Source organism: Gouania willdenowi, unplaced genomic scaffold (assembly GCF_900634775.1).
Source record: "Gouania willdenowi unplaced genomic scaffold, fGouWil2.1 scaffold_213_arrow_ctg1, whole genome shotgun sequence".
Taxonomy (NCBI): domain Eukaryota; kingdom Metazoa; phylum Chordata; class Actinopteri; order Blenniiformes; family Gobiesocidae; genus Gouania; species Gouania willdenowi.
In genome coordinates this window covers 7,676-33,360 of record NW_021144967.1, presented here as the reverse complement: position 1 = coordinate 33,360, position 25,685 = coordinate 7,676, and the positions used below count along the sequence as shown (strand labels likewise).

Below are 25,685 nucleotides of genomic sequence, written 5' to 3'. Positions count from 1 at the left end.
ATAAAATAAATAAAAACTAAATTAAAGGACCCTAAAAAATAACATCAATGAATCCAATAAAAACAATTATATTTTAAAAGTGCACAATAAGCCTATATATAGACTGAGTTATTTCGTCATTTTGTTTTTTACACGTTTTGTTTGTTTTGCTTTTTATTTTGTGTTTTTACAATTTTTAGTATTATTTGGAGTTTGTGAGTTTCTGTGGTTTTTCTGTCATTTTTAATTTGTGAGGGGGTTTAGATTTTTAAATTTTTTTTATTTCAGATTTTTCAGGTTTTTTGTCATATTTTGTTTTTTATGTATATTTTTATTATTTTTGTTCTTTTCAAAATATTTTTACAATTTGTAGTTTTTTGGGGTGTTTTTTTTTTTAGATTTTTCTTTTAATTTTTGCTATTTTTATTTTTTTTAAAGATTTTTTGTGATGATTTTGAAGGTTTTTTTTTGTTTTGTTTTTTAAACCAACTTTTTTTCTACAATGTAGATTTTAGATGCAGATAATCCGACACTTGATTAGGACACATTTATCATTCTTTTAATTGCCTCTATTAGTGGATAGAACCATTTTGGTGAATCAACCTAAACTAAATGTATCATTTTGTCTCTTTACTGATAAGTTTATTCTAACCTGACTTTAGCCTTTGTTGTTTTGTGATAGTTTTTTTTATTATTATTTAAAGAGCCAGATGTTGGGATGGCAGAGACACACACAGGTTTCAAACATCTGTCATTGTTAAAGTGCATAAGGTTCAGTTATGTAAATCATAGTTCTGTTTTATTATTCTTACAGAAGAACCATCACGGTGTCGGTATCACACACAGTGACATAAACCAGAGAACATTCTGCTGAACGATAACGATGAGGTCAGACCTGAGTTTACTGGAACATTCTAAAGATTTTCTTTATAAATTCTATCTTGTTTTTTTGATAATCTGAAGCTCACCGACTTCAGCCTCGCCACCATGTTTTGTTTCAAAGAGCGAGAGCGTCTACTGAGTCGCCTCTGTGGGACGCTTCCATATGTGGCCCCAGAGCTTCTCAGCCAATCAGAGTACAGAGCTTTATCTGCTGATATCTGGGCCTGTGACATCGTCCTCACTGCCATGCTGACTAGAGGTGAGAGTAGGAGTCTGTGAAAACAATACATCATCATCCATCCCAGCATATTTAGGGTCAAAGGCTAATCTCATTATAATATAAAACAAAGACATTGTGAAATACATTCAGACAGAATGGAGCTGATTTATTCTATTGTCACTGTGATCCACCTCATTCCTGGGCCCGCTGGTACTAAATATAGGTGCCATTTTAACATGTGGTCAAAAGATGAAAAACTAACAAATAATTATTGTTTGTAGCTCAGCTGTTTTACACAGTGACACACACAGTGACATACAGCGATACACACAGTGACAGTGATACACACAGTGACAGTGATACACACAGTGATACACACAGTGACAGTGATACACGCAGTGATACACACAGTGACAGTGATACACGCAGTTACAGACACAGTGATACACACAGTGAAAGTGATATACACAGTTACACACAGTGTACACACAGTTACACACACAGTGACAGTGATACACGCAGTGACAGTGATACACACAGTGAAATTGTGTATCTGTTGTAATATATGTAATATAAGTGTAGCCAATTGTACATTTACTGTTGGTTAATCAATTTTTTCTCTGAGATTAGTTTCTAGGTTCAAGTGTGAGTTGGGAATGATTACTAAGATGTGCAGAGAATAGACAGACAATTTGTTGTTTATAGAAAATAAGTACCATGGATTTATTATATTACAGAAAATAATAATAAACAAAAGTGGTCTCAAAACAGACTCCAGTTCACCCGCTGGGATTTAGCTCAGTTCATAAGGCGTCACAGCCTGGGGAAAAAAAAAATAGTTCCACTCAAACGAAAAATGAAGTCAGTCCTACCACCCTGGTAGGACTGAAGTTCGTTGGGTTGGTCCACTGGAAGAGAACCTAATTAAATAAAGTTGATCCTACCACCCTGGTAGGATTGAAGTTCATGCGTTCCTGGTAAGAGGATCGGTGCGGCGGTCCTACCGCTCTGGTAGACCTGCAGTTCACCGTCCACTACGTCATCTCCGTGGGTAGTTCACCATCTTTAGATCCATGGGGGGTTTAAAAAACCTGGCCTATACAAAATAAGCCACATTTAATAAAAGGTTTTCTTTCGTCTCTGTGCACAGTCAAAGTCCATAGGTGCATCAATCATTAAGGTACACCATATAATTTAAGAAACATTTAAATGTAAATTATGAGCAATTAATGCAGCGCTTATCATTAACTTGCAATAAAATACATTCATATTAAAATGTTTCATACTTCAAACTATATATAAATCAGAAGCAGAAGAGGAGGAAAAGTTTGTCACGACGACGCTGTAGCGATTACGTCTCCGTAAGCACTCACCGATGCAGTCTGAGTCGCCTATACAAAGTCCTCCGTTCTGCTGCCGATCGCTCCTTTTGTCAGGTGCAAGGCACAACCGCTGGTCTGCACAGTTAGTAAAGTGCTGTCTGCTGAGCACCGGGTGTGCGTGCTACCGTTCATATGCTGCGTTTTCAGCTGCTGCTTGATCGTTTCCCGTATTCAAGCCTTCTCCTCCCGTATCTCATGCTTCCTGTTTATACTAGGATACTGGTCTGTGATTGGCTGGCGTGTGTGCGTGTGGATGAGTGACGTCAGTGCAGTCTATTAGTGCGGTGAAATAATATTGTATATAAATAACTAAAGAGTAGATGTTATAATAAATTTACTTCTGCTAAATATAATATAATTAAATAATATAAATATAATACATTGCTTTATGACGTGGGTTACACCTGCCTCAGACATCCTGCATTGGCCAAGCAGTATTGAGAGTGAGGAGTCACGTGGTGAGTTGGGTTGTTTTGGGGGGGTCTGAGCCTGTCAGCCATGATGGTGGTAGACGCCCCCAGAATTTCACGCATTCGCCAGAGCTTCACTTTTTGCATAGAGGGATACGACAAGGAAAAAGAAGAAAAGCAATGCAAAAAGAGAAGGCGAAAGAAAAGGGACCTTACAGGGACAAACTGATACCAAGCGCAGAAAAGAGGTATTTGGAGAAGCTTGAGATACACCTCATCAGTGGAATTTCACATTTTCTTCTATTGCCTAATTCGCCACTAGAAGGCGCTGGAGGTCTGTTTTTTTTTATGTGTTTTAGAGCTCATTGAGACCTTTTCAACGATGTAAAGCACAAGTTTGTGGCATCTTCCTATCAAAAGTTATTGACCATTTGGTCTGAAAAAAAATGGCTGCCATTAAAATGTGCTGACAGGGAAATCTGGAAAAATGGTTATAACTCAGGAACGCAAGGTGCTATCGAGATGGGGTCAACTGTTCCTTTATCGGCTTTATTTATTATAAATGTATTTCTTTTTCAATGTGGACAAGAAAGAAATGTATTTTAATCTCTTGAATAAAATAAATAAATAAACCTCAATGAGAGACCCTTCCATTCTCTTTTAACACATAAGAGGGAACAAAGCAGCAACGTATTTTATGGAGAGATAAGTTAAGACATTTTTGAAATGAGGTATTTGTAAAATAGAAACCTTAATTGTAAAGGGATAGAGAATAATGACAAACACAATGTATTATGAAAACCACAGCTATTCTAACATACAGTACATGTTTTTGGGCTGTGTGAAGAAGCCAGAGTACGAATAGAGAAATACCACACAGGCATGATGAGAACATGCAAACTCTACACAGAGGGGTGTCAACCCCATGCAGGCCTGGCTGTAAAGTAAAAGAGCCTCCTTATTTTATTGTTAATGACATAGAGATGGTCAGTGTATCGTGATTCAACATATATTGAGTTTTGGCGATATATGTTCATGCAATACATTTTTATTGCACTTTTATGAGATGGAGCGTTTGTGTACATGAAGTGTACAAGTGTATGTAAAGTTAAAGGAGTGAACAAGGGTTCATTAGCATGTTAGCTCAGCTTCTGTAACATCTCACAGCTTCTCCATCAGCTGCTCTGCATTTCATTATGAGGTGCATTCACTTTCCCCAGGAGAGTGTGGGAAAATAGAGTGTCTATAGGAGACCCTAACATATGATCCCTGATATCCAGGTTAGAAGAGTGCTTAGATTGATCAGAAAGAGCTGAACTAGTTTGATCTAAACACTTCTTTATCAAAGTCTCCTCTTTACAGTAGAATATATTCAAACATTAGCAGGAGGCAGAAAATCCCAGGTTGAGTGAAGGCAGCACAGGTGCAGGTGGTTAATTGTTCACCCTCTCCTCTCTGTGTGACCTGACTCACTTTGACTTTCACACGTCATTGAACACTAACTAAACCAGATACACAGACTCATTGTGACCCTGTATTGACTGTGTTTGGGGCCAATCAGCATCACTTCTAGATTGTGGATATCCATCAGATGGTACTATTGATATGTTCAACAGTGATAAACAGTGAACGAAAGCTGCTTCAACTGTTTACTGTTATTAATAATTAAACTTCACTTCCCTTATTAAGAGATTTTATGAACTCACCTGTTCACTGGTGTTGTGGATTATCCTGCAGCTGCTCCCAGGGTTTTCTCCAGTGCTGTTGAGTGTAGGGGACCCCAATGTTGTAGTGATGGAGCCCCCTACGCTCCGTTTTCAGCAACGTAGGGAGATTTTCTGTTGTTTTTTCATTTTTTAATCAATACTATCGTAATAATTGTTGCACACTTGGACACAAAGGGACTTCCAGATGCTCACAAGTTGTTTAAACTCATTTTTTAATCTGAATAATCCAGAAAGACATACATCAGCCTCACCATCTATTTAATACAGGCGATCTGGACGGATGCTCCAGTCTTTACCTGAGGACCCCTGCAGCCCTTTAGCTGCCCCTGATGCTGCCTGTGTGTATGTAATAACTGTCCATGTATATAAGCTCTGAGGAGAGCAGACAGTCTGTTCTCCTCAGAGCTTACAGACTGGAGAACACCACCATGTAGTAGTTTTCATTAAAATCCTACATGTCCCATGATTCTTAGCTCTTCTCTGTAGTCCTTGTTCTCCTGGGACGTGTTTTAAAGGTGTTTCTACTGTCGTAGCTGGTCTGTCAGTCTCTCCTCTCATGATGAAGACCAGGGGTGGAGCAGCCATTTATTAAGTTTATTAAATTAATTTAATAAAATCATGATAAAGCTGTTATTAAGTCACTGATTCTCAACATGTGGCTCTTTATGTCTTCATTTTAATTATTATTCCCCAGAAAACCTTAAAAAGGAAAACTTTTTAAACCCTTTTATTTATTTTTTTTATCCTTTTCTTTGGCTGCTTTACAATTTTCTTTGTCCCATTTTTGTCCCATTTCCAAAAAAAAAAAAAAAAAAAATTAACACTTTTTCTTGTTTTTTCAGATTTTAGCTCCTTTTGCCAAAAAATATCGCTTTGTCCTATTTTTGCTCCATTTTTCTAAGTTCTTTTTGACACTTTTATTCAATTTTTGTCTATTCTTTAACCATTGTTAACCACTTTTCATCCAAATAATCAACCTTTGGCCCAATAAATAACACTTGTTTCCTTTTTTCCTACATTTTGCCTCTTTTTATTCCACATTTTGCTCATTTAAGCTACCTGTAACCATTTCATACCACCTGTTTCCTCTTTTTTGTCATTTTTTGCCACTCTTGACTGTTTTTGGTCCATTTTAGTCACTTTTCACAATTTTCTTGCCACTATTTTGCCACTTTTGGACCATTTTTTACCACTTGTTATTCATTTTTCATCACTTTACTCATCACTGTTAACTCTTTGTTTACCTTTGTCAAATGGCTGGCTGTGATTGGCTGATCACCATTCAATCAATCTAACTGGATCAATACATTCTCAACAATCAATTCCTCTGTAAAAAGTGAGGGAGATGATTTTTAGTTTTAATTAAAGTGTGGATGATGTAAAAAAGACAATTATTCTGAAATGTGTCGGTTTCTGAACCATTTTATTGTTGATGTAACAAAGATCTTAGAACTCTCACATTAACAAATAAATAACTTTGATCACTGTGCTTTCCTTTTGTTGTCATATTGGAATAGTTTTTGTAACGTTACACAACAGATGGATTCACTCAGAAAACAATATATATATATATATATATATATATATATATATATATAATATGCCGTGCTAAAAATATTGACCCCCCCAAAATATAACCTTTTTGTTTTAATATTTATTACTAACACACAACTACAGAGATTACACTGAACTAGAAAAAAAACAAAAATAATAATTTCCTGAAGATAATGTGACGATGAAACACATGCTGAACTCTGCATGAAGGAATGATTTTTTAACAAAAATAAAACATTATTTTTTACAGAAATAAGTGAAATAGCTTTTAAAATATAACTTGTTTAAACAGATTAAAAGATATATTGTTCAGTGCATGTTTAATAGTTTTTTTCTTACTTTATTAATATAGTTTAAGTGAAGGCACAACACGTTTTTTTAAAGAAAAACAGAACAAATTCAAATGTGAAGGAATATAAATAAAAATATTGATTATAATGAAAAAACAACATCCAATCGCCCTGTGCGTGGATATTTATCTGCTTTTGGTTTGACGTTTTTTGGCGTATATAAACCAGAATGTACCGGAAAAAATACAGATGGTTTAGATAAACCGAATGGATATTATGAAAGTCAAGGGTACATTTCTCACTAGAAATATCATTAAAACTAATCTAAAGCTACAGTCTATCTTGAAATCAAGCAATTTGCCACTAAAATATAGAGATTTCTGCCGTTGTTTTTGATGAGTCAGCAGTGACGTGACCTGATTTCAACCTGTTGATATTTGTGCAGTTAATGCACGACAATACATCGTGCTGTTATTGCACAAAGACAACACTTTATTCATGCTCTAATAGCATGAAATAATAGATATACTGTTGTGGTGCTAATGCATGAACATCTGTGAGACTGGGTTGATTTAAAGCTGCAGGTTGTTCTGGCTGCACCAGGACACCAGCCGGTCTGTCTCACACCTGTAGGTGGACTCGTCTCCATCAGAGATGAGTCCATGATGGTCGTGTCGTCCACAAACTTCAGGAGTTTGACCACCTGGTGAGAGGAGGAGCAGATGTTGGTGAACAGGGAGAAGATCAGAGGAGAAAGACCACAGCCCTGAGGAGATCCAGTGCTGATGGTCCAGGAAGCAGAGATGGTTTTTCCCAGCTTCACGTGCTGCTTCCTGTCAGACAGGAAGTCTGTGATCCACCTGCAGGTGGAGTAGTTATGATCATAAACAGACTATTTATTATTAATGTAGGTTTTGTTTCAGATTTATTTGAATAAAAAGTTATTTCCTCCATGTTGAGCTACTTTTTTCCTCCACCTGGTTTTACTGGATCCCAAGCTGATGATATTTGAACTAAAAACATCTGGACCAAACATGTAAATTTCAACTCACAACATATGAAACGTAATCCTTGGTTACACATATTTAAATATACATTTCCATACAATACATCTGAACCAAATATTTCCAGTATCTGAATCAAAGGGAAAATCAGATCCTTGTGATCAGGTGCAAATGAGGAAAATCATCAAAGAAAGGACATATTTTGTGTTGTTATGGTGACTGGCTTATTTGAGTTATATTTTATCAGAGAACAAAAGGTTTGAAATGTTTCCCTATCCTGACTCTCACAATGTGACGTCCAACTGCAGTGAAGGACCAGAGGAAAGTGGACATTGTGGGGACATGATAGCAGACATTACAGTCTGGACGACCTTCAGCGCTCTCTTCTCTGTGGTTGGATGTCCTGCTTGTGCTGCTGTTCTCTGGGAGTTGTTCAAAAGACACAAAAGAGGAAACTATGTCACCCTCAATGATGTCTTCATGCTCAACATCACCATCATGGACCTGCTCTTCTTGTTGTTCATCCCTCTTGGGTTGTTTAACTTCCTTTTCTGGCTTTTCCAGCCTGTCCAGATGTGGAGTGACTTTCTGTATGATTTAAACCTGACTGGACGACCTCTCCTCACGGCCTGCATGTGTTTTGACTCCTACCTGGCAGTGGTCCACCCAGTCTTTTATCACACCCACAGGAGTCCAACTGTTGGCATCCTCGTGGCTGCTGCATTGTGGGCCATCACTTTAGCTAAAGGAACCATTTCCACAGTCATAGATGAGCTGAACCACAGTCCCTGGACCATGTTTATGTATGTCATAGCTCTCCCTGTCATCATCATCTGTAACTCCTCAGTACTGTGGTCGCTGAGGAAGTCTGACAGTGGAAGGACAGGTCTCCACCCAATGAAGAAGAAGGCTCTGCAGATGATCACCAACAACATGATAGTGACCGTCGTTGTTTACCTTCCTCCTGTGATGGTTTACATCATTGGCAACATGAGAGGTTTCTGCTAAGGTAGGGGTTCTCATCTGGTCTCACCCTGGGACCCACATTTTACCATGGTCGTTCAATTGTGACCCAATTTTTTTTTTTAGAATTCAACCACAAATACATTTTTTCTCAATTATCTGTTGAAAACACTCGCATATAATCTTTTTTTAAACATAAATCTCTATATTTTCCTGTGTAACATGCATTTCACAGCATGAAATGCAAAAGAAAATGTCTTTCAAAATAAAAGACAAGTCCAACATGAGAAATATTAAGCATTCATTTATTTTTGACCAGCTGTCCATGACCCACCCAGTATAGGTCTGCGACCCACTTTTGGGTCCCGACCCACCAGTTGAGAATCATTGTGCTAATGAATCTAACAGTAGATCAGACCTGTTCATAGAATATATGCTTTCTATTAGGGATGGGCTATATTATCAAATGTTATATTGGTTTTTCCACAGATATTGAAAAATTACTGTATGTGCTGTTGTTTAAGACAACATAATAAAAATGAAAATGAAAAATATATAAATATTAATTTTTCAAAATATAAAATAAATAAATAAACAAATAATTGATTAATTAAGAAGAAAAAAATATTCAAAAACAAACATGACTTTTTCCATTACTGAAGAAATTGGAAATTTAGTGTTGGACAATATCGGATATCAGCAAAAAGCTAATATTGAACTTTCTATAGAGTAGCACATTTTATAATAAATACAATGTTATTTAACAGAACAATCCACTCCTGTCCTCATATGTGTCCTTTAGCCATAACATAACATTATTGTAAAAATGGCCTCACGGGTAGCCTTAAAAAGTAGTCCAAGGTTCCAAAAATGCAGTCAAGTGTATTTATTTACAGTGAAAAAAAGTGCATCAGTATTTCTGTTTTCACAACATTTCATATGAAAAGTGTGTGTTCACATTGTTATGTCTAAGGTGGGCCCATAATAGAAATATAAGGTTTCATTAGCCAGGACAGAAATGAAGCTGTTAATAGGGGTTGGTCAGTGACAATTCATATAAGCAAATAGTACGGTATAGTGGCTTCTTTGATGGAAATATTTGTATTGATTGATCATTTATTTTTTCCTTCAAAAGTCAGTTTTAGTCAAGTTATTGACATTTTCTTAGAAGTATTAATTTTAGATCAAAGCTCCACAAATGGCATTACACAGTGAAGGATCTGATAAAAGCACTTTGGTGTTTGGTTTGCTCACAGGTTCCAGTCAGTTTTGATTTCTGGTTATTGTTCACTGGTATTAAATGTTGTAAGAATTGTGTTACAATAAATATCATTTTAGACAATGTTGATATTTTTGTTTTCTTTCCACATTAATAAACACATTTGGATAATGTTCTTAAACAACTGATTATTTTCATTTTTCTTTATTGTTCATTATATTAACTGTCATCAATGCCTTTAATTGTAAAACAATATATTTTCCCTTTGGTCTGTATTTCCATCGTAAGTTTGGTCTTAAATTTTCTTAAAGTGGTATTAAAAAGTCATAAATATATATTCTTATATTCTTCTTACCTGTAGTCACCCTGTATTTATCATCATCATGCTTGTAACCTATGTGAATAGATGCTTGTAAAATAAAAATGTACACATTGTAAACATAGTTTTTTTAACATTTAAACTTTTATTAAACCTCATGTCGTGTCGTTACTACAGTTCTTCAATCACTTTCTAGCATAGATGGCCACAGACAGAGCGATGCCGCCAATGGCTACTGCAGTGGCACCAAGCAGCCACTTCCAGCTCAAACCCCATGCTGACTTGGCCTGATGTTTGTGGGTGCTGGATGGGTTCTCCAACATCTTCTCACTGTGCTTCTTTATCATCGTGGAGACCTCATCGCGGATCGTGTTGCAGGTGTTCAGATCAATCTTCTCAGTGGGGGGCAGCAGCTTCAGGTCTGGAGCATCAGTAGCTTCCAGGAGCGTAATTTCAAACTCAATCGCTGACGAAACCTTGAAGAGCGCCTTCTCTCCCATTCCCATGAGTCGCACCGCTTCATCCACTACCCGGATCACTTCCCCGTTACCCACAGTGAACAACAACTCCGGGTCCTCGTTGACCAGCGTCCCATCCAACAGACGTGTTATTATATGAATCTTCACAATCTGTCCAGGTTGTGGCCTACTGTCTCTTCCTCCTCCAGCCTGCAGCACCTTTTTCAGTAGCATACCACATCTAAAGATATCTAACCACTCATCAGCAGGTGGTTGGGGGTCAGTTTCTCTCCTCATGAACTGATCCATGACAATCTTATTCCCACTCTTCATGACTGATGCACTGTCACTGCTTTGGTAAACAACCTGAAACACAAGAAAACATATTATAAGTAGATTACCATTATTAGCTGGCAGCTTCTGAGCAGGGTTGGAGTCAGTAATAATTGTAATCATGTAATTGATAATTAATTACAAAGATGGTGTAGTTATAATTGTAATTGTAATTTTAAAAATCTGTTGCTGTCGTAATCTCATTAAATTCTAGTTGAGTTCAGATAATTTACTTTGTAATTGTAATTGCCTTTAAAATTTTATAAAAAAGTCAATTATTTGTTCTACACATATGTAGTTAAAATAATATTTAAATGTTTATATCAAGCTTTCACACATTTTACCATTTTAAAAGTGTATTTTACAGCTGACTTAAGACCCGTTATCATATGAGATGCTAACAGAAAGCTAACACAAGAGAAAGGTTAACTTTTATTAGGTTATCTATTTCAGGTTGAGTATTTCTGAATAATTGTAAAGTAAATGATAACGTACTGTAAGTGTAATTGAATTTCTGAGGCTAAAAAAATAATTGTGATTTAATTGTAATTGGAAAAAATGCTGGTCACTGTATTCATAATGTACTTGTTGTTAGATTGTCTTCTGTGCTAAAAGATGGTAGCACCATGAGATTTACCGTTTAAGAGTAGCTTAGTATTAGTGTCTCATCTGTGGGAAGGATGTTAATTCTGGGACGTATTAGTCTTTCTTTGAATCAGGGGCTGTTCCAGATGTTTCCTATTCTCTCCTATCTGCAGCTTTGGGCTTTCACACTATGTCTGTGTTTTCTCTCCTGAGGAAGTATCTGCTCTGTGAGCTCTGGGTTTTTAGTTCTGCCTTTTGTTCTTTTTTTGGAGTTCTACTTTTTGCTGTTCCTTTGATGTTCTCTGATGTGGAGTTCTTCCCCAGCATATCAACGGTTGTTCTAAACTCCTCAGTGGCCACGGTTACATGGTGTTTTTTTTAAATTCAGAATGAGCTATTCTGCATTAAATCATTCTGCTTCACAAAATGCACCACAATTCACAAAATGCACCACACACCCATACCCAACCCTTGGGGTGCTGGATGGTGGGACTGGGGGTGGAGGGGGCCGCCACCTGTGTCACTATGTAGTGGCGTGGGGGCGGCACTCCCACCTCTAGTTACCATACTAATCCCTCCAATTTTAATCACACCTCAACATGCCACCCCCCGGAGGGTGTATCTTCACCTACACCCTCCGGCCTATTACACAAAAAAGAAAAAAAAAAAAAAAAAAAAATCATTCTGCTTCATGTTTACATGGTAATAGTAATTCCTGAACTGACGTTTACATGGAAAACCGGTTTATTTGGCTTTAGTTAATTCCACTTTAGGTCTGGGGGTTGGGAAGGCTCTGATTGGACAGGGGGCGAACATGACGTAGAAACACACAACCAACATTTTATTGTTGGCTGTACCCAGTGTTGTGCTAGTTACTGAAAAAAAAGTAACTCGTTACCGTTACTAGTTACTTCATTCACAAAGTAACTCAGTTACTATTTTGATTACTTACACCAAAAAGTAATGCGTTACTAGAAAAACTAACTTTATTTATTTTGAGTCATTTGTGTCCATACAGCTTCATATCAGTGCTGTAATAATATAATAATCCACTGTTGATCAACTGCTATAAAACAACCATAAATGAAGTGCATATAAAGCACAAAACAGCTGCTCCAAAATTAAAACAGTAATTTTTCTGCCTTAGCACAGCAATGTACAGTAAGCTGTGCATATTCCAGGTGCACATTCTGCTGTTGAAAATGCTTATAAAATAAATGTGGAAAAACTAATTCACAGCATGTTTTTCAGCTACACAATGCTAAACATATCAGGCTAATTAGCTACTGTTAGCAGTGACTCAGCAGTAGCAACAGGCTGCAAATTTACAACAACATACCGTGCAATAGTTTGGCTGACCTGTCCCTGGATAACAGTCACAGTTCGTTAAGATCCAGCCGCAGTGTTAGCTTAGCTTCATTGATGCATCTTTTGGAGACAGACAATCTCTCCTCCCAACTTTTACATTAGCTACCACCCCCAGTCCTCTGGACAGGTGGAACGGTCCAACCACACGATGGTAGGAATCTAAAGAAATATGTCTCTGCCAACCAAAAGGACTGGGATGTCAAACTTCTCCTAGTCCTAATGGCAATCAAGACAACGCTGAACAAATCAACCGGCGTCCCACCTTTTTTAAATGATGATGGGCAGGCAGATGACTCTACCCACACACCTTCTGTACCAACCAGGACAAGCTAACATTGCTACCACCTACACCACTCACCAATACATGATCGATCTTGGGAACCACCTCCAAGCTACGTTCACATTTGCTCTAAAACACCTCAAAGAGAGCACTAAGGGCCATAAAGCCTACTACGACCAAAAAGCCTCACAGAAGGAACTACAGGTGGGAGACAGAGTCTAATATTACAGTTTTGCTCAAAAACGATCATCATGCAACCAAACTGGTGAAGAAATGTATTCCCAAATGGACCGGACCCCCAAATAAATATTCCCAGCACAAAGACCAAACAAAAGCTCAAGTGGGTCCACCAAAACCAAATTAAGCTATACGGAACAACAAAACTATCAGACTAGCCGTCAATCGTGAGCTGAATAAACCCTACGAGCCGAGATATGGCATTCCTAATTAGCCAACTAGTCAACGCATTCAATAACATCTACCACCTCAAGGATATAGTAAACTAGAAACTAGGACTGGAATCTACTACAAAATCTCTATCCAACCTCTAATATACATGTGGTTTACACCAGACATGACCCTAGTCATTGTAATTATTCTCTGTCACATATATCTACCTTCTGCACCGCCGCTTTATGCCTTAGGCACACCAGGAAAGTACAAGACCAAATCAATCGATCACATATTCAAACACAACCGACCCAGATCCGAGGGTGTACTTTGCTATAATGGGGGAAACCCCAATTACATCACAGAGAAAACAACAATATATATTGAATATTGTCATTCTGGTTTTATACATCAAAGCATCATCTCAAGGCAAGGGCAAAATATTGAGATGTATATCGTATATAATAATACAGCTTGAAAATATTCAGACATTTAAAAAAGGCCATATCGCCCCGCCCATTTGACGCAAAAAATATGTCGATTTAAATGTTTTGTATTGATGCGTCGTCCCAAACATATATGTTGTCCCACACCAGTCCAGAATTGACATAATGCACTGGAAATCTAGCCCCTAATCAGCCAAATGCTTAGAATGAAGAAGATGTTATAACCAATAATGGAGTTTGCACCAGCAGTGGGAGGAGCTTGAGTCGTTCAAAGATCTTTACAATATCAGCTCATTTACACAAGATTATGACTTAATATGTAAACACATTTAGATTAAAACAAGCAGTATTTACTCACTGGATTGTGGAAAATCACTAAATTAGTCATTAAAGTTGACATTATTAGAAACTCACCTTGGTCTCAAACGTTGCTCACTGATGACAACCGTTGGTCAACGTTAATCGATATATTTAAAGCTACTTAAGTTGTTTAATCTGATTTGTTGGCTATGATCTAATGCATTATGTTTAATCTGAGTGGTGGGCTATGATCTAATGCATTACATTTAATCTGATTTGTTGGCTATGATCTAATGCATTACGTTTAATCTGATTTGTTGGCTATGATCTAATGCATTACGTTTATTCTGATTGGTGGGCTATGATCTAATGCATTACGTTTAATCTGATTGGTTGGCTATGATGTGATGCATTACGTTTAATCTGATTGGTGGGCTATGATCTAATGCATTACTTTATTCTGATTGGTGGGCTAGGAGCTAATGCATTACGTTTAATCTCATTGGTCGGCTATGATCTAATGCATTACGTTTAGTCTGATTAGTCGGCTATGATCTAATGCATTACGTTTAATCTGATTGGTGGGCTATGATCTAATGCATTACGTTTAATCTGATTGGTCGGCTATGATGTGATGCATTACGTTTAATCTGATTGGTGGGCTATGATCTAATGCATTACATTTAATCTGATTGGTGAGCTATGATCTAATGCATTACATTTAATCTGATTGGTGGGCTATGATCTAATGCATTACGTTTAATCTGATTGGTGGGCTATGATCTAATGCATTACATTTAATCTGATTGGTGGGCTATGATCTAATGCATTACATTTAATCTGATTGGTGGGCTATGATCTAATAGATAGATAGATAGATAGATAGATAGATAGATAGATACTTTATTCATCTCCAAGAGAAATTCACAGTTCCAGCAGCTTACAGGTATGGGAACACAGGGGCATGCAGGGAAAGTACAATGTAGAAATTTAAAAATTTAAAAATTAAGAAAAAAATTTAAAACAGTGCAAAGAAAGTACTAAGGTAAAATATAATGGTATAATATCGAAATACAGTATAGTGTGTGCCAGTCCAGTTGAAGTGCAGTTGTGCAGATGACAGTGTGCAAGATACAGTAGATGTGTGTGTGTGATAAAGTGCGTGTGTGACAGAGTGTGCATGGTGTGATTAGCATTAAGTCCAGTGTTCTATGGTTGATTTTATCGCCCCCCCCCCAGAGTTGTTAAAGAGCCGCATGGCGTGGGGGAGGAACGATTTCCTCAGTCTGTCAGTGGAGCAGGACAATGACAGCAGTCTGTCACTGAAGCTGCTCCTCTGCCTGGAGATGGCGCTGTGCAGTGGATGGTGTGGATTGTCTATGATGGACAGTAGCCTGTTCAGAGTCCGTTTCTCTGCCACAGATGTAAGGCTGTCCAGCTCTGTGCCAACAACAGAACTTGCCTTCCTCACCAGTTTGTCCAGGCGTCCAGCGTCCTTCTTCTTGAGGCTGCCCCCCCAACACACCACTGCATACATGAGGGCGCTCGCTACTACAGACTGCATTATGCATTACATTTAATCTGATTGGTGGGCTATGATGTGATGCATTTGTTGTTGTTTGGTCATTTCATTTTTTTTAGTTTCACAATGTCTGTTGAACATTTTGGAAGGAGGTTTCGGTCCATCAGGACCAGAACCTCCAGACACAAAAACAGCTTCTTTCCCTCTGCCACCATCCACATGAACACACCCCAAGTCACCCACTGTACCCCCCATCCATCCATCCATCCATCTTCTCCCGCTTAGCCGTTTCCGGGTCGCGGGGGCAGCATCCTCAGTAGGGAGGCCCAGACTTCCCTCTCCCCGGCCACTTCCTCTAGCTCTTCCGGGGGGACCCCGAGACGTTCCCAGGCCAGCCGAGAGACGTAGTCTCTCCAGCGTGTCCTGGGTCTTCCCCGGGGCCTCCTTCCGGAGGGACGTGCCCTGAACGCCTCACTAGGGAGGCGTTCAGGGGGCATCCTAATTAGGTGCCCGAGCCACCTCATCTGGCTCTTCTCGATGCGGAGGAGCAGCGACTCTACTTTGAGCCCCTCCCGAATGACTGAGCTTCTCACCCTATCTCTAAGGGAGAGCCCAGCCACCCTACGGAGGAAACTCATTTTGGCCGCTTGTACCCGTGATCTTGTTCTTTCGGTCATGACCCAAAGTTCATGACCATAGGTGAGGGTTGAAACGTAGACCGACCTGTAAATCGAGAGCTTTGCTTTTTGGCTCAGCTCCCATATTACAATGACGGACTGGTGCAAACTCTGCATCACGGCAGACGCCGCACCAATCCGCCTGTCGATCTCTCGCTCCATCCTTCCCTCACTCGTGAACAAGACCCCGAGGTACTTGAACTCCTCCACCTGGGGCAGAATCTCATCTCCAACCCGGAGAAGGCACTCCACCTTTTTCCGGTCGAGAACCATGGACTCGGATTTGGAGGTGCTGATTCTCATTCCGGCCGCTTCACACTCGGCTGCGAACCGATCCAGTGAGAGTTGAAGGTCACGGTATGTTGGAGCCAACAGGACCACATCATCTGCAAAAAGCAGTGATGCAATACTGAGGCCCCCGAACCGGACCCCCTCAACGCCCTGACTGCGCCTAGAAATTCTGTCCATAAAAGTTATGAACAGAATCGGTGACAAACGGCAGCCCTGGCGGAGTCCAACCCTCACCGGAAACGATTTCGACTTACTGCCGGCAATGCGGACCAGACTCTGACTCCGGTCATACAGGGAATGAACAGCTCCTATCAGGAGGTTCGATACCCCATACTCCCGGAGGACCCCCCACAGGAATCCCCGAGGGACACGGTCAAATGCCTTTTCCAGGTCCACAAAACACATGTGGACTGGTTGGGCAAATTCCCATGACCCCTCAAGGACCCTGCTGAGGGTGTAGAGCTGGTCCACAGTTCCACGGCCAGGACGAAAACCACATTGCTCCTCCTGAATCCGAGGTTCAACTATCCGGCGGACCCCCCCAGTAATATATATAAATATATATATTTATATTTATCCTATTTATCCTCTATCTATCCTTTATTTATCCCTCATCCTTTATATTTATCACTATTATTGTTGCTGGGTTGTTTTTTGTTTTTTTATTTTTTGTTGTTTGTTTTGTGCACCAACTACCAAGACAAATTCCTTGTACTGTCCTTAAAACTGTACATGACCATTAAAAACATTTCTGATTCTAATTTTGATTAAAACAGAAAATAATTCACTCAGTAGCGGTTGGGTGTAGAAATGTAATAAATTCCTTTACTTCTTTTAAAATGTACTTGTACAAATAAAATTAGTGATTTAGAAATATACTAAAGTACAAGTACCCATCAAAGCAACTCAATTACAGTAATGTGAGTACTTGTAATCCATTACTTTCAGCTCTGATAAGTCACAGACCAATATCTTTAAATGAAAAAAGCATGACTTATATTACAGAATTTACGGTATTTCAGTCAAACAAATATTCACTGCTTGTAAAGCTTCGCTAGCTCTGAGTCTGTGATAAATATCTATAAAACTTTTCCTCTTTGTTCCAAAACCAGCCTAGAGCGGATTAGACAGTTTGTGATGCACTTTTTTACGTTTGCATGTGTGCATTAAAGCATGTTAGTGGATTATCCCCCGCTAAACTAGTAGATTAAGGCATCATTAGCAGATAACAGATGAGGATATGCTAACGTTACTGGATAAACATAGCAACACAGCGTTAATCACAAGGTTCAGTTTTAATAATGCCATTTCATCCAACAATGTGGAATTACAGAATATACTTTTAAACGTGATTTATTTTGCTGTAGTAAATTAAACTAATGAATTAGATATAATTTTAGGACATAAAGGTCCTATGCAATTATCTAGATAATTGTATCCTGGATTAATCTCCATTAATGGGCGTCAACTAACCAAACATTCCCTGTCAGAGAGAAGCTGTCCTACGAAGGTCGATAACAACACGCTAATTGAAGCCAAGTGTTTTCAGCCTGGGTACATGCGTGTTCACATGAAAGGGGTGGAGCTAGCAATGTCTGACCAATCACTACAATGGAGAAAACTGGCAGAGTGAGTTTCTTCACAAAGGTGATGACACATGATGATAAAAAAACGTGTGTGTTGTTGTAATGAAGGGAAACTGATCACTGTCCGTTATCAAAGCAGGCTGACTTGATAAGTGATAAAACCATTCATGTTGTGGGTTAAAACTACTAATAAATGGTTAATAATATGATGAACTGTATTAACACATCTATAGTAACGTATAGTTATGTACCACAGACCTTTAAAACCACTGTAATCAAACATCTCCATAAAAATGACTTGTCCAATTATAGACCAATATCTAATCTCCCTTTAGTTTCCAAAATGTTTGAAAAAGTCATCACAGGTCAACTATGTGATCACCTACTTAGGAACAATTTATACAGAGCTTTCAGTCTGGCTTTAGAGCCAATCACAGCACAGAGACTGTCTTAGTAAAAGTAACCAATGATCTTCTCTTAACCTCAGACAGAAGGTTGATCTCAGTTCTGGTTCTCTTAGATCATATCTGTCAACTTTTGGATTTGAAAATAAGGGAAATTTTCTAGCGCCCACTACGATCCGTCCCACCCTCCCAACTAAGCTCCAGTATTCCTTATATTTTAATATAGATGTACAATAAATCTAAAATACCCACTTGTCAACTACTTACTAAATACAATGATGTGAATATAATCTGGTAGGTCGACCTTTATTAACATTTAAATGTTTTGAACATTCCTACTAGGGCTGGTGATATGGACCAACACTCATATCTCAATATATTTTATCTAAATGATGATATATGATATAAATCTAAATAATTTTATCAAATAAAGTCTGATCAGAAAGAAAATTCTGGGTTAAATTTGCTGATGGAAAATGCTACACAGGCTCATTTATTAATAAACAGCTGATCAATATGTGTCACTCATTAATCATCTAACTGAGCTTTACATGTTGTTCTGAGAAGTAAAAGCAGCGACTCTTACATACATATATCTTGAATCTCAATTTATTGCCCAGCCCTAATTTCTAAATTATAAAACAGCCAAAATAAAAACATAAATGTGTATATGAAGCACATGTGTTTATTTAATATACTTACAGTTTATATACAAGTCAACACATATGCATATTTATTATTAATTTCACATTGCTTGTCTTTAAGTCAGACATTAACATTTTATTTTCATTATATATTTTCTTATAATTTCTCATACTCACTCATGTGGTTCTCTGGTATTCACTAATGACTTATTATAGACATTTATTACAGACTTTACATTCTTTAACACTTTTTTAAAGCAGTGTATATTTGTGGAGCTTGTGATTGGCTGATTTTTCATGGTGACTTACGTGGTTCCTTCCGCTGTGGGAGATGCTAAAAGTTACTAGTCTAACAGAACGTGTAACTGTGTCCCATCCTGCTGTTCTTTAGGAAGTTAAACTCTGTCACATTTTACAACGTATTTACACCAGTTCTTAGCTTTTTTAGCTGGAACATCTTCATTCATTATGTCTTTTCTGAGTTGTTTCTGGGTTTGTTGCTGCTGTCGGCACTAATCTCACGAGAGCTGGCGCCCAGGCTAATTCAGGTGGCAGTTCTCGCGGCATCTTTTAATTTTTATTACATTAAAATACGGGTGATTTACGGAAAAATAATACGTGAAGATGGCTGGAAAGAGGGGTAAAATGCGAGAGTTTCCAGGCCAAAACGGGATACTTGACAGGTATGTCTTAGATCTCAGTGCAGCCTTCGATACAGTGGATCATCATCTACTGCTGCAGAGACTGGAAAGTGTTTTTGGGATTAAAGAAACAGCGCTGGGTTGGTTTAAATCCTACCTGTCAGACTGTCACGGCAAATTTCCAGTTGACCTCCTTTGGAGACATGATTTGTGCCCTGGTTGAATGATGAAGTCCAGTCAAAGCATGATGATTTTATAAAGAAAGGATTTATTATAAACTAAATAAAAAGAGGACAAAAAAGCTTCCATCCTGTAAGAACAAAGTGCAACTAACTGGGAAAGTTCCACAGCTTCAACTTTATACTGATAGAGAAAAGTCTCACCCTGATGAAAGAAAAGGAGGGAGTCAGATGTTCCCAACAGTGGAGACGTTGGAGCAATGATATCTGTCTGTCTGATAATGTGTGTGTGTCAGTTGGTGTGTGTGTGTGTGTCTGTATGTGTGTGTGGTGTGAGTGTGAGTGAGTATGTGTGTGTGTGTATGTATCTTCATGTGATTCCACATGTGAGTTTGAGTTTGGCCTTGATTAGATGGAGCTCATCTGTGTGTGTATGTGAAAAAATGTGAGTTTTTGGTCTGAGGCCTTCAGCAGAGACTGTGTGTTGCTGTGATTATACTGTCTGTACTGTGGATAATCTAATCTAACATGACTCAGCAAAGGAGCAACGTCTCTGTTCAAAAGCACAACAATATAATGCAGTCATTGTGTATTAACACATGACAAATTGTTCACATGAACACACATTTGCCATAACATTTTCCACTTTTGGTCGCCATCAACGACCAAATCAAGAAACAAAATGATTATATTCCAGTAGAATAACCTTGGATCCACCTTTGCTGTCTGTCAGGGTAAACCATTAGCATCGTTATTGTCATACATTTGATTGTTCGACTCAACTTCACTTTAATTCTGTCTAACCTTAAAAGGGCCAATAATCTTGCTTAACTCTGGTTCAGACACAGAATAGGAGAAACTTTTGCCACCAATTTAGCTTCAAAATGATATATATATCCTTTGAATATACAGCCAGCGTCCTGTATATTGAAAAAAAAAAAACACAATAACAACAACGAAGACATAGACAAGCGTACACAACAACGAGTTTACACAGACAACAACAAAAACATGGACTCTGAAAATGAACAGTAAGGTCAGTCCAGGTCAAAGCAAGTCATTCCACTGAATGTGGTATTATATATATATATATAAAAAACAGTAAAATAACAGTCCAGGAGCCGCTTTAACCGTATAGAACGGGAGCCCTCAGAACGCCGTCCGGAAACACAAACGCAAACACTGCTCAACTAGAATTGTATAAATACAACCCAGGAGCCAAGCTCAAAACCGTACTTTTTTTAGACTCAGAAAGTCAAAAAAAAAAAACAGAAGTACACTCAACCTCACCTTTTTAGAACAAAAGGCTGGGAGTACTGGGAAACAAACACAAACACTACTCAACTAGAAAGTAAATGACCATCTTGGAGCCTAGAGGGTTTGCCACATCTAAACGGGACCTCTCTCAAATCCGCTTCCACCGGATTCCTACCGAATTGGAATTCGGGAGTGATTCTATACGTTGACAAGGGCAGCCTCTAACAACTCTCACTCTAAGGGAACGTACAATATTAATATCATAGACTGAAACATTTGTTCAGAACGATATTCAGTTACCAAGCATGTATCAGATCAGGTGGACCGCTATCCGCTGGCAAGACAGTATGACGCATCATCTGATGTTGATTATAGAAACTAAAATGTAGATGGAGGCAGATTTACAGACTACACTTTAGATGTATTTGTGGTGTTTTGTCATTTTCAATTTGAGTTTTTTAAGAACTTTTCAACTTTTTAAACTATTCAACTTTTTAATTAATTTTAATGAAAATGTAACGTTCCACTGGTCAGCAGTTCTTAAACCCATTTCAACTTTTAAAATGTTCAGCTTTTTTGTTCATTTTTAGTGAATACCTTCAACTTTTCTGTATCTTTAACCGTTTTTGACTCACAGCCCTTCAATGAGTTCCATTTTTAGCTTTGACCAACTTCTAGAGTAGAGGGACAGCTTTACCTTCAACTCTTTGTCATAACTTGTAAAATATTCAACCTACAGTCCTAATGTTTTTAAAAGTAGTACTTCTATCTGTCTAGCTGCTCACAATAGCACATTTGAATTTATTATTGTTATAAGTTCTATCACTGCCAATGACATAACCATAATTGTTGCTTCTCATTTCAAGTCTTTCATTCCTGTATATCCAGAAACACACAATGTTAGGAGCATTTATAAAAGGATCTATTACTGTATTACCATGCTACCATTTAAACTGTCTCTGACAGGTCTTCATTTATTTATTTATTTATTTTACCTTGTCTGCACATGTTGTCAAAAGTCAACATTACAAGAAGTCCAATCTTTTTAAGACAGCAATGCATGGTTTGTTATTACAATGATATAAATGTTTTTATTTCATTGACAGGTCTTCAGGCCCTGAAGTTGTCCTTATAGCTCTAAACACTGAGGACTACCAGGGCCCAGGAACCTGTCTGCAAAGGAAATCTTTATTAACAGCATTTCAAAGAAAATATTGAAATATTTCATTGATGTATCACTTCTACATTTATTTCCATTGGGTCAATTATATACTTGGTACATTTTAAACTGCATCTTTGATCTGGAAAAATCCAGCATCAATACTCACTTTGCAATTGTACACCCTGTGATTTAAGAAGACCATGGATCATCCTAATCCCTGCTCTGGGACACACTGTGTGTCTGAGCTCTAATCTGTCCGTTTGTGTGAGCTGAACACAGGTCTGCCCATAGCAGGGGCTAACTTTGGCTGTGGCTGCTAATTAGGGCTGAATGCCTAATATGTGAATCAGAGTCATGATGTAGCTTTTGTCCCTCTTAAAACTTGTGTACAAAGCTGACCGACAACATGACGGCATCGTATTTTACACTTACCTCCTCAAGATTGCACCACACAGCTTCGTCCATGTCTGCATTTGTCAGCGCAGATATTTCTCCAAGACTTTCCATGACATCTTCCACCAACCTTAAAATATAGTCCGATGGAGAATTTTCCTCCACATACCGAGATATTGCAAATAACTGTCGTTGAACGCCTCTTCTCAATTCATCCACGTCTCCCATTTTTAACTTTCCCTCCAAGAGAAGAGGAATCATGTGATCAGGTATCGACTAGTCAGCCTGGGCAGAATGACCATTGAATTGACCTTTGCTTTTACCGACAGCTTGAGTCATGAAGTAAAAGCAATGTCAAAACACAAACGGAAAAGACAAAGACAAAACAGAAAAAGCACAAAATGGAAAACAAATATACTACTTTTGTATATTTTTTTCATTTTTGATTCTCATTATATTTCCACATTTTTATTATTGATTGTTTTTATATTTCCAAATTTGTAATATTGGTTCTCTTTATATTTCCGGGCCGATCCACAAACGTACTTTGCTCAATCCACAATCACAGTTGAGGATTTACACATTATAATTCATGATAAATACACACATAAATGAGAAAACACGTGTGTAAATTGTTGATGTATTTGTGGATCTGAAAAACATGTGAAAATCTGAAAAACATGTGAAAATCTGAAAAACATGTGAAAATCTGAAAAACATGTGAAAATCTGAAAAACGTGAAAATCTGAAAAACATGTGAAAATCTAAGAAGAACATGTCAAAATTGTAAATATATTTGTGGATTTGAAAAAGACATGTACAAATTGTGAATCTATTTGTGAATGTTTTTGAGACAAATCTCTCCCCATAGTCATCAGTCTGACTGGATGGTCTCAGAAGCCTTTTGGTGAGGTTTTCATAAATAAATGTGTCTAGTTGTATTTTAACACTGCTGGGACTTCACAGGTGTAACTATGACTACTGTATGTTCCCTATAGGACACCTCATGTGGAACATGTATACATACACACTGTGTTTAATGAATAGAGAACACACAGTAAAGTGTGTGTAGAACACGCTGCATGTGGAACATACATTCTATGTAGAAATGAGTGAATAATGTACTGTGTGCTGATAGAATGACTGCATGTATCATCTAAAGTTTGTTTTTTCTATCAATAAATGATGAGCTGCATTACAAAGGGAAACTTACCTCTAGCATAGTAACCGTTGCCATGGTAACGTCTTTCCCCTTCACACACACCATTCTGGCATCTGAAAGCTGGATTAAAGAAGAGTTGGTGTAAATAGTAGATTATGATGGTCAGTCATTTACCAGGTGATCTCATCAATGTATGTTCAAACTACAAAGAAACAAGGCATATAGTAAGTTAACATGTGAATATAACAGAAACAGAAGCCATCTTTGAGGGAGGGTTGAGGACCAGCCTCCCACTTTGATATTACAAGGTGATCAAGTCAAAAACATTCAAATTACAATCATGTGACTATGTAATAGTACATCCTATAACCAACATTGTTCACCAACAGTAGTTATACTCAATTAACTTCTTAACAGTATTTATACTCATTTAACTGCTTTTTCAATCTATATTTATTCTCTCATGAACAATTTTACCTTTTTAACTTAACTTAGAACTGTTTTTAACTCACCAGTATTTATTATTGTCTCTGTCTAGCTCTATGTTACTCCACAATGACAATAAAATATAATACTGAAATTGTATCTTCCATATAAACAATCATTTTTATATAGGACAAGGTTACATGTCTGATATATTGCTCCGCTCTTATTCTGAAAACCCAACCGGAAACGGTGTACTGTAACGCTGCAATGCGTGCAGGCTTTACTATTGTTAGCACAGTTAGCATCTGTGGCATTAGCCTCTGCTCATTCATCCACACAAACCAAGTTTTAACTCCTCTCAACTCACTAGTTAACCAGAACTCTCATTCCTGTTAGTGCTACTATCTACAGTTGATTGTTTCTCATTTTTATAAAATAGTTTTAAAGCTCGTTTTTATCCTTTTTAGCGCCACGTTGTCGTACTCAGTTAGCACTCATTACAACGTCTCTCTCGTCTCCATTCATCCCAATCACTGTATTTCAGTCACAGTCTAAGGCTTATACATGTTATATCTCTTCTGGTCATGGTTTCTGAGCATCTTACCTGTGGAAATAGTGAGAAAACAAAGCAGTTTTTAAGTCTGTGTTGCTCCGTGTAACTAGCACTGTTGACGTCTTACTCTATTGGTGACTGACGTCCGCTATTGACACCAAATGCCCACAGCTCCACCTACTGGCCAGGTACTGCTACTATGTAAAATATACCCAGACCTGCTAGAAAATAATTAAGAGAATAATAATAATAATAATAATAATAATAATAATAATAATAATACAGTACTTTTAACATGTTTTAAAGTCCTTAGCTGTTTTTATGAATTCAGATGAATCCAACTTTTAAATAAATGGGGGGCAAAATATTTCAATCAAGTCTCTTTTAATCATGTCTCTGAAAACACTCAGTGTCACATGTAAATATATTTAAAGTAAATATAAATTATATTAATATTTTAGTATCTATAAGTATTTTATTAACGTGATATTTTGTAGCTGCTGGTACATGGGGTCTCCACCACTAAGCCCACCAAGGTGATCTCACAACACCTGCAAACATTAAACTAAAGACAAAGATCAAAAAGTTGACCAGGACCAACACTTAAAGTGGACCAGACACACACCACAATAATTATAAAGAGCTATTAGAGGCAAACATTGTCCTCAGTATTAATAAC

The 25,685-nt window shown here is 37.8% G+C and overlaps 1 protein-coding gene across 5 annotated transcripts; it reads right to left on the bottom strand.

Annotated features, from left to right (window-relative positions):
* Positions 1-10,114: 10,114 nt before the first annotated feature.
* Positions 10,115-25,205, bottom strand: LOC114458922 (peptidyl-prolyl cis-trans isomerase FKBP8-like). 5 transcript variants are annotated; one of them, XM_028441298.1, is made up of 3 exons: positions 25,058-25,204; positions 24,079-24,147; positions 10,115-10,773 (listed from the first exon to the last, which is right to left on the bottom strand). In XM_028441298.1, exons 2-3 carry the CDS (start codon positions 24,130-24,132, stop codon positions 10,135-10,137), a joined length of 693 nt encoding a protein of 230 aa, XP_028297099.1. In that variant the 5' UTR covers positions 24,133-24,147; positions 25,058-25,204; the 3' UTR covers positions 10,115-10,134. The 5 variants fall into 5 exon arrangements, 3 of the variants coding, with proteins under 3 accessions (XP_028297099.1, XP_028297100.1, XP_028297102.1); XR_003673182.1 differs by lacking the exon at positions 10,115-10,773 and adding an exon at positions 22,633-23,150 and having other exon boundaries at positions 25,058-25,205; XR_003673181.1 differs by lacking the exon at positions 10,115-10,773 and adding an exon at positions 22,633-23,194 and having other exon boundaries at positions 25,058-25,195.
* Between the last annotated feature and the right edge of the window lie 480 nt (positions 25,206-25,685).

Bases quoted from the DNA above. Each gene is read 5' to 3' on its own strand.
- LOC114458922 (XM_028441298.1), bottom strand. From the start codon at position 24,132: ATGGTGTGTGTGAAGGGGAAAGACGTTACCATGGCAACGGTTACTATG. The intron at 10,774-24,078 runs GTAAGTTTCCCT...CTTGTGTTTCAG, and splicing joins CAACGGTTACTATGCTAGAG to GTTGTTTACCAAAGCAGTGA.